Source organism: Pagrus pagrus, assembly GCF_965226575.1.
Source record: "Pagrus pagrus genome assembly, chromosome: 13".
Taxonomy (NCBI): domain Eukaryota; kingdom Metazoa; phylum Chordata; class Actinopteri; order Spariformes; family Sparidae; genus Pagrus; species Pagrus pagrus.
In genome coordinates, this window is record NC_140197.1 from 22,081,895 (window position 1) to 22,091,925 (window position 10,031).

The 10,031-nt window shown below is 42.6% G+C and overlaps 2 protein-coding genes across 2 annotated transcripts; one reads left to right on the plus strand and one right to left on the minus strand.

The window, feature by feature from the left end:
• Nucleotides 1-196: 196 nt before the first annotated feature.
• LOC311268507 (uncharacterized protein) lies at nt 197-5,186 on the minus strand (the record flags this gene model as incomplete). Its single annotated transcript, XM_084372186.1, has 5 exons — nt 197-1,198; nt 1,604-2,266; nt 2,394-3,104; nt 3,243-3,914; nt 5,129-5,186. 5 exons carry the CDS (start codon nt 5,184-5,186, stop codon nt 504-506), a joined length of 2,799 nt encoding a protein of 932 aa, XP_084228312.1. The 3' UTR covers nt 197-503.
• Nucleotides 5,187-7,199: 2,013 nt separating this feature from the next.
• Nucleotides 7,200-9,487, plus strand: LOC311267357 (migration and invasion enhancer 1-like). Its single transcript, XM_084370408.1, has 4 exons — nt 7,200-7,317; nt 7,542-7,639; nt 7,801-7,877; nt 8,485-9,487. The coding sequence occupies exons 1-4, from the start codon at nt 7,289-7,291 to the stop codon at nt 8,566-8,568; spliced, it is 288 nt and encodes a 95-aa protein (XP_084226534.1). The 5' UTR covers nt 7,200-7,288; the 3' UTR covers nt 8,569-9,487.
• The last annotated feature ends 544 nt before the right edge of the window (nt 9,488-10,031 follow it).

The window sequence follows — 10,031 nt, forward strand, 5'->3', positions numbered from 1 at the left end:
AATTTGATGGTTGCTATAAAATGTTACCTAATCGACAGAGAACTCACTGCAGCTTAAGATAAGACTTTATTGATCTTCTTAATTAAAATCAGCCCCACCTTTAACCGGCTGCAACAGTAAAAGGATGAACACATACACGCATCAATAAATACAATCCAATAACAACAATTATCAGTTTACTGCTGTATATTTTGACGCTATTACATTTGTACGTTCACTTTAATTTTTGAGTGCATGACTTTTACTTGTAACAGAGTATCGCTATGCTGTGGTTTTGCCATCTTTACTCAAGTAAAAGGTCTGAGTCTATCCCTGCAGAAATGTGACGCATCAGTGGCCACATAATAGACAATAACCTAGTCTTATACAACAGCTCCCCCTTGTGGAGAAAAGAAATATCATAACAGGTTGTGAAACTATATTTTTTATATTTTTCTACTTTGACATCAACTTATTTAACGTAATTAGTTTTCACCGTGTGAGATAATTGACTCCATTTTTGATTACCCTGTATCATCATCTTGTTTGCTCTTTCCTCTCATTTCCTGTATGGCCTTCCAGCTCTGCTCCAGACTCGTCCTCAGCTCAGCCAGATCCCCCCTGATGTCCTCGAGGAGCTCCAGCTTTGAAAGCTTCCTGTCGATGGATGACAGCACTTCCTCCTGTCCAGCCTCCTCGACGACAGACTCCTGCTCCGTGTTGTCGGGGTCAGCCGACTGAGACGACCCCATGGTTTGCTCCCAAACCATCTCAAAGTAGGAGTCGATGAAGGCCTCCAGCTCCTCCAGGCTGCTGTGGTCCCACTGGTCGATCAGGGCCTGCAGCCCTCCAGACTCAGTGAGCCTCCTGAGAGTCCGCTCTCTCAGTGCAGGATGGCAGAGGGAGGTCACACTGATGATGTTTCCCTCTGCAGGCATCCTGTGCTGTGTTTGAGGTAAAGCTAGAATATTTTTTGGTTGCATGGATGAGAACAGCTGGCTTTCACCGTTCAGTCTCAGGTGGAGATCATCAGTCACGGGGAGATTTACACTCCACCTCAGTCTTTGTTTACCAGAGAGCACAGAGGCTAAACAGGACATGATGGTGTCTCTGTCCAGCACAGTGAGTCCAGTCCATCCTCCTGTTCTCCCTGATGGTAGTGCCACTATCTGACCACCATTATCTGAGCAGTGAGCAGGGGAATTGGCTGATTCAGTCACTGAAAATGAAATAAAACGTTATGTCATGTTCACGATAAAAATTCCAGCCATCACCACCCATCATGAGATATAAATCTGCTTATCTCTCCAATACAGAAACCGCTGTCTCGCTGCCATAAACCAGTTTATATTAGATCCCTCCCCATGTTACACCTGATGTGACTTCTACTTTCAGATTTGTTTGAGTTGTTCACTCTGTGTTTTCTATTCTTCTCTGCTACAGGTTTTAATAATATAACATAATGCTGTTCTGTGTGGTGCATATTCTTAACTGTTTTACATGATTACATCCTATTTCAGTAACCGATTTTAATTCAATATGCTTTATGACTACGTGACAATATAACATCTGGCTCAGGCCCCAGAAAACTGGGGGGAAACATCAGTGCATGAGGTTTACTTACATTCAGGGGAAAGCTGACGTCTGCAGCTCGTGAGCGCCTTTAATCCCCGTTGACACATCGTCACTGCGTCTGTCTGCTGCTCACCTGCTGAGGAAACACTTTTCCACATGTGATCACCTCTGTGAAGAACAGCCAGCCTCTCTCCAACCAGCGTCTCCTCTATCAGCCCGATTAGCTCGTTCACCTGAGCTCCATCCCCTCTGTGTTTATTATCCAGGACATGGTATCTGTTCCCACACTTCTCCACCAGCCTCTGCAGCGGCTCACCTTCACTCTCGATGCGCTGCTCGACGCTCGTGTCGCCCAGCCAGTCGCCGTAGCTGAACAGGACCACAGCTCTGCTCCACATCTGGCCTCCTCCTGCCTCCAGCTGTTTCTCCATGGCCTCCATGTGGGTGTCTTTGAACGAGGAGCTCACGTTGACAACCAGGAGGAGAGCGCAGGACGGAGTGAGGAGGTCAGAGGTCACGGAGAAGCAGCCAGGTGTGTCCAGCACTGCCAGCGTCTTGCCGATGATTTTGGCTCGTCCTTCGGAGCAGGAGGTGGTTTGTGTGTCTGTGTGGAAGCAGTCCGTGCTCAGGATGGTGTTTGCACAGGAGCTCTTGCCGGTTTTCCTGCCACCGACAAGCACAATCCTCAGTTCTGGAAGGGGGTTTAGTTTCTCTGTCGTAAAGAAGATTTACAAATCTGTTAGAAACAAACAAACCTGACTGAATTGTGTCCAAAAATCAGTGTTTATTAAATAAGTAACACAAGATTGAACCAGCAGTATTAAGTGTATCTAACCCACCCAGCTGAGACCTCGCCATCTGCCTTTGTTTCTCCTTCTTCATCCGTCTCTCCTTGGCTCTCTCCTTCTCTCTTCTCATCCCTTCCTCCATCTGCTCCATCGCTCCCCTCTCTATCTCATAATGCAGGATGATGTCACAGCCAGACAACATTTCCACCATCTTCCCAATCAGTTCTCTGACTTGAAATCCATCCCCTTTAGTCTTATTGTTCAGGACGTGATACCTGTTGCCGCACCTTTCAACGAGTCGCCGCAGAGGCTCCCCCTCGCTCTCGATGCACTGCTCGGTAGTCGTGCCTCCCAGCCAGTCCCCGACACTAAACAGCACAATGACGCGACTCCAGATGTGCTCGCTGATCAGCTGGAGGTGCTCCTCCGCTGCCCTCCTGTAGGTGTCGGTGAAGGCTCTGTCCACGCGGATCACCAGCAGGAAGACGTGAGGCCCCGGAGGGCAGAGAGACAAGCTGAGCACCATCTCCCTCCGGTCGAAGATGGGAGTCTCGTCGCAGAAGTAGTTCATCCACCAGCCCGGTGTGTCCACCACAGTGAGCTGTCTCCCAAACACCACTCCTTCTCCAACCTGGCACCGAGATGTCCTCCTCAAACCCTGGTCGCTCCCTCTGCTCAGGATTGTGTTCAGAGTGGAAGTTTTCCCAGAACCCTTTGCTCCCAACAGCACAATCCGGATGTTAGTGATGGACCGCAGCCTCCCTGGAAGAATACAAGTGGAAATATGAGGCACAGTAGCTTAAAGTATTCAGGCTGCTGGTTATTTCCGCCACTGATCAACTGATTTGGTTTGTAAAAATCTGAGAAATGTCATCAGAATTAAGATTATGATGAACTCACCTCTCATGAGAGATCTGTGTTTCTTCATCCTCACACACCTCTGCTGAGCCCTCTCCTCCACTCGCCTCTTCTCCTCTACAACCGCCTGCAAAACGTCCTCCTGCATCTCAAACACTCTGTTTCCATTTTCTGCGACAAGCCTCTGTATCTTCTCCAGCAGCTCGCCGACTCCAGCATCATCCCTCCAGTTAACAGTGTGACACCTCTGACTGCACTTCTCAGTGAGCCAGCAGAGGGCCTCCCCTCCCTCTTCCTCTGTGTGCTCAAACCTGTCAGAGGAGGTGAAGACCACCATGCAGTGACTCCATACCCCCTCACCCAGCAGGGCCACGTGCTCCTCCACGGCCCTGCGACGCTTCTCCGAGAAGGCCGAGCTCGCCTTGACTGTGATCAGAAATACATGTGGGCCTGGTGAGCAGAGAGAGGCGCTGCTGATGATCTCCCTCTTCACCAGCTCAGATGTGTCCTGAGCGCTGAAGTCACACCACCAGCCGGGAGTGTCCACCACCGTGAGCCACCGTCCAGCCACCACACCCAGCCTCCGAGAGCATGAGGTCCTCTCTTTGGTGACAAACTCCTCTTTGCCCAGGATTAAGTTCCCCACGGAGCTCTTTCCAGAGTTTCGGCCTCCAAGAAGGACAATCTGTAACTGTGACGTACTCCAGCCGTCCCCTGACAAAGAAATAGAGACACAGAGAGGGAAAGAGGAGGTTAAAATGTATTGTTCAAATAGATAGATGTCACATTTGAGGAGGAAAATACAGAATACTTTCATACAATTCAAGCAAAATGTATTAAACTGACACAATTAGTCAATTAATTCATTAATCAGTTTCAGAGCAGCAACACTTTTGATAATCGATGTGTTTGTTTTTATTATTCCAAAGCAAAAATGCCAAAACTTCCCTCCTTTCAGCTTTCTGCATTTTAATAGTTGCTGTTTTTCTTCTTCTTTTATGATTTAATATGAAATATGTGTGAGTTTGAAAATATTTGACACAAAATTATACAGCCACAATTTTGATAATCATTTGTTGTGAGTTGTTTTTTTAAGCAAATGTCACAAAAAATACATTGTTCAAGCTCCTCAAATGTGAAAATGTGCTGATTTTATTTCTCTGTTATGACAGTGAATTAAATAATTTTGAGTTTTAGTATGTCTGACAGAAAATTAACCAGCAACAGTTTTCATAATCAATCATTTAAGTGGCAAAAGTCACAAAAAATACATTGTTTAAGCTTCTCAAATGTGAATACAGCCTGACAAAATAAGCAATTAAGATAAGTCATTGAAACACTTGAAAAATGATTGATAAATAAAGACATTATATCATAGAATCATTTTGTTTGCAGCCCTAACAACCTACAAAATTAGGCTCCAAAGTGACATAAAACTACAAAAATGTACACTGAGTTCAATCTGTTTTGTCACGTAAATGTTGTAAGTGAACAAATTATAATATCCAAAAAAAAGATAAGAGTATGGGATGAAAAAGATCACTCATCAATCAACTCCAATATAAAACATGACGCTGATAACTCCTACATAACTAATCACAGTAGGAAGTTGTTTTGCTTTTCATTCAAAAATACCTTTCACACTAAAAATCACCACAGGATCATGAACGTAATGCAGTTATTATGATACACCAAGAATCAAAACTTACATGTTGACAGCTCGCCAGTTGCCATCTCACATTCATCTATAAGCAGGCAGATTTTGAAACAAACTATTTATTCATGTCTCGTGTCCATGTTTTCCGTGTTCTCTGCGAAAAATGTGGACAGACTGATAGCAGAGGTTTGTGTTTTATGTGTTTATGAGTCTGAAGGTTGACTGTAATGAGTAATCAGACGCACACGGGAGTAGACTGCAAGAGCCACACCTCTCAGCAGCAGGTCGACAGTCCACTCGGAGGGGAAACGAAAGAGTGTGTGAGGCATTTATCATTAAACAAACACAGCCGGGGGATACAGAGAGCTGTGTTTAATGTAGTTCACTACAGTTCAAATGCAAACATTGCACTTTTTACTCCATTACATTTATTTGAGTGCTGCAGTTTCAAGTTACTTTAAGATTAAGATTCCAACAAAACATGTGATAAGTTTAAGAAACATGATGCATTGTTGTAACTTAAACTAAAAAACAGTAGAGAAAAAGTTAATGTTAGCTCCATCTTACAACATTAAGATGCTCTGAATGATCTTACTTGAGTATATGTACTCAAGTACTGTACTTCAGTACAGAGTTGAGGTACTTTTTATGCCACTTTCTTTTTCAACTCGACAACATACTTCTGTATTTTGAACTCCACTATCCGACAGCTATACTGTAGTTAGCCCACTAGTTGCATTACAAATTAAGGTTTTAACATATAAAGATGAGGCTTTATGAAAAAATTAAACTCCCAGAAGGGGCTGTGATGATAACTGCATGGGGAATAGATAAATAATCACAGAAGACATTCAGTGTTGGATAATAAATAAATGTATTAATGAAGAAAATAAACAGCAGATGAATCTATAATAATAATAATAATAATAACCATTAGCTGCAGCCTAATATGAAAAATGTGCTTCACCGCAACCAACTACATTAAAATTCTGCTTAAACATGAATGAATCTGAACAAAATTTTATGGTATCTATATCATTAAATATCTCAGATGGGGATATTTTTCTGCATTGAGTACACTACTTTTACTGTTGATAATATGTTCATTTTCCTGATGATTATAAGGGGAATTCTCCTTGTTGAAGTTTGAGAGTCTCTAATTCTTTACACGTGAGTCGTGGAGAGAAGACCCACATTGTTCTCTGCAGTCTTTTATATCATTGCAGTTGTTAATCATGCTTTCTCCAAAACAATGACCCTTTGGTGTTTTACTGGACAATTACTGTCAGCCTATCTAACTTTCTGTTAATACTGTATTACAGAATGCCTCTCATATGACTTCCAGACGGTATGACTTCCTGACCATATGACTTAGAAAAGGCCAGGAAGTCATGTGAGGGATGACAAATCCCCACAGCTCAGGTGACAGGTCACATCCTAAATCCATACAGATTAGATTAGATTTCTGAATCTAAAACTGTTTCATTCCCACATGATACATTACCTTGGTATTTTCACTTAAGTCACATTTTCAATACAGGACTTTTACATGTAATCTGTGCAGGGTGTATGCACAGGCATCCTATTCTTTGGGCCTCCTTGCCACTAGAGGGCCCCAGACAGAAGGGGAAAAAAACATTGCTTGCCTACATGAAAGAATGTTTAACATATATTATAAAATATTTTAACGTTCTGGAAAATAAATCTCTGATCTCAACCTTTATCAATGTTTATGTATTTATCTCAATTTTAATGTTCAGAAACTGTTCCTTGGACATTGAGAGCAAACCTCACTGGAGTCAAATTCCTTGTTTGTAATTGTGTAGTAAGACAAAGATGTTTAGTGGTGGTGACGTTTAAATCAAGGGACCGCAATGTAGTCTGTTTGTAGCCTAACATTAGCTTTTTACCTCTATTGATTTAATTCACGCTTTGAATATCACAAAAGTGGTGTTCATCTGTGCGGATTATCCTGCTGAACGAAACGTGTGAGTATCATAGGCTTGTGTTTGCCACAGAGCTTATTTTCTGCGATATTTCAAAAATCCAATTGAAAAATCCAATAAGCTTTTTGACGAAGATGCTAACTTCCGGGTTAGCCTACAAAAATACGTCATCCCTACACCACTCTATTTATCCTGCTTTTAAAAAATCGTTTATTTAGCTTGAGGAGTTGGAGAGTTTTCTTGAGGCACACAGGAACTATCAACCCTTAAGTTTATCAGGAAAAGTCCAATTCAAAAATAACGAAAGCTGACATAACTTGACTTTTGGTTCCGGTTTGATTAATGTCAGATGTCCTCACGGGCGTCTCCGAGTTTTAACCCCGCCCCCCTCCGCGGCTCACTATTATACCGACAGCGAACGCACCAAACAACAGTGGAGCAGAGCCCTGCACCGCTGACACAACCGGAGCAACAACTCAACAACGATGGGTGTGACGATTAAAGTCGAGTACTGGTAATTACATCTTTTAACCTGATTATTATCATGTTCTGTAAGGTTTTAGCTAACATGTGCTTGTTTGTGCCCGGGTCCATCCAGTAAATCACAGTTTAAAGCCTGTTGTTACGTAGTACTGTTAGCATTAGCGGTGTTAGCTCCCAGCTGAGCTAATGCTAGTGGCTGTGCAGGACTGTCAGTAGTAACGGTTTCTGTGATCCATGTGTTTTTGTGTGCTGCAGTGGCGGATGAGGTTACGGACCCCGCTATCAGGAGCTCGCCCGGGTCGTCAAGGGTGAGTTTCCCGATGCGGTGGCGTCAGGCTTCGTGGGAAGACAGGGTGAGTACGAGCTTTCAGCTGAGAGTGTATGGAAATGAACCCTGACCACGATTAGTTATATCTGATCTTTTATCATTAATGTGACGGCTCGTATTGAAGACAAAGTCAATTTCCAAGTGCAAGAAAGTGATCGTGTCTTCTTCTTTTCTTTGTATTTATAGGCAGCTTTGAGATTGAAATCAACGAGCAGCTCATCTTCTCCAAGCTTGAATGTGGTGGCTTCCCATATGAGGATGACGTGAGTAAACATATGAGCTTAAAGGATAAGTCCACCAAAAAAATGAAAATTCACCCCTGTGCAGATGGAAAGTCGGGTGAAGTATTCTCCTAAACTGAACTAGATGGGGGCTTATTTTGTAACGACAACTGGAAGAAAGGAAGAAAACAACAGAAAATGGCCTCATACGGCCTGTAATCCAGGTCTATGGAAGCCCAGAGGTCCCAAATTGATTTGAAAAGATGTTATTTACACTTTTTTTTCCTTCTTTCTATGCTGAAACCTTCACTTCTAAGCTAAAAGTGTTGGCCCACACCTTGTCTGAGGTGGGTGCACTAGCTTGACAGTGGGTCATGAGTGTAAATCTGAGGGCCTCTGGAGACTTGCGCAGGACAAGCTGTATGGTGCCACATTGTTGTTTTTGGTTGTTTTTCTTTTTTAATGTTGAAAACTAGTCCCCAGTTGTTTAGGAGGATGCTGTGAGTTCCCATCGGCATGAGGACGAGTAGATGATGACTTTTCATTTTTGGGTGTACTTTTTTTTATCCTTGCACAGTTACAGCTAACTGCTCATAAAATGTCACATCAAAGCAATATCGGTGTCTGATGTTTCTCCTTCCTGTCGCAGGTCTTGAATGCAGTCCAGTGTGCCGCAGACGGAAAACCTGTGCAGAAGATCACCAAAAGCCGCGCACCATGCGTCATCATGTAAACCTCCCTCTGTCCTGCTTTAACATCAGCAGCATCAAGTCAGGCCACAGCAACGGTATACTGCCACCGCCACCTCTGGACTACCTCAACCCCGTTAAAGTGGGCTGAGAGAAAAACTTTGCTTTGTACAACCCCGACAGAGATGCAGTAGCTTCCTTGGATGCAGGTCACCAAACTCTGCTCTGCCTTTCTGGCTCCCCCTGTTTGTTTTTGTTGTGGTGCTCTGGGCTCTTAATGATTACCGTAGCTTAAAAACTTAAAGGTTATGGTATGATGACTCTTTCCTGGAGTTACCTCTTTCTAGGAACATAGATGGGGAGAAGATGGCACAGTGTTTGAGGGAGAACGTTTTAATTATTCCACAGCCTCTAAATGCCTAATTTCTTTGTTTTTCAAGGCTTCTTTTCTATGATGTCACATGCAGTTTAACGGTTTTCTTTAAATGCAAGGGCAGTGCAAAATAGTTGCACATCATTTTTGAGAATGAAGGGAGTTTATCTCAGTTTTAAATCATTTTAAGTCTGAGATTTGATCACTATTTCTGACTTATGCACCAGCTGTTAACAGCGAAAAAATGTCATGTGGTTGGTTAATGCAAAATTTAGCTTAAAAGCATCAAATTGGAATATTCTTAAACATTAGACTGATTGGTTTTAATGCTGCTGTTCTGTGCGGCTTCTTAGCTCTGCCAAATGTTCAATCTGCATCTGTTGTTTTCTTGTCAATGATGAGCTCTTCTGTAATTAAAACCGGTCAGGTACTAGAGCGATCATCAGAAGTGCTTCTGAAGACCACCGCCCACTGGTCTGTCAGCTCACACTAGTTAGATGTCGGCTCATTTTTCCACAAATCCTCTCGCATTGTTTGCTCAAATGTCAAAACTGTAGACTTTGAATAAAGATAATGGTTGTTTAAGTTCAGCTGTTTGTCACTTTTTCCTGACGTCTGAATAGATCCTGACACTGAATAGACCGTGTGCCTGATTGCGTAAGTATGACTGTGCAAGAATGTTTTTGTAATTGCGCCATAGCCCAAATATTCCAGTCTTACCTGTCTGAGATCTGTATGTTAAGCAAACCGCTAGCATCTATGGGTTCCCCTGTGGTTGTGCAGCACAGAAGAGCTGCTCCTCTGAGAGGCATTCACATGTGGTTTGGTTACTGTTGCATCACTAGAAGAACACTGAACACAAACAGTGTTGTTTTTATGCTTCAGTTCTTTTCTGCACCTACACAGAAACGACTTTTCAGACAATACAAATTAACATAATTCAGACTTATGTCCAGTTGTCTTATAATTTGTAAAATTATGTTTTAACTATTTTCTTTAAAAAAATATATGTTCTTTACCACTGAGGAAACAAAAAATACTGATATTCTTTCAAACATGTAAAAACCAGAGAAAACGGTAAAGTTTTCAAAAAGGAAATCAACAAAATTATAATGGAAGTTCAGTAAAGACATT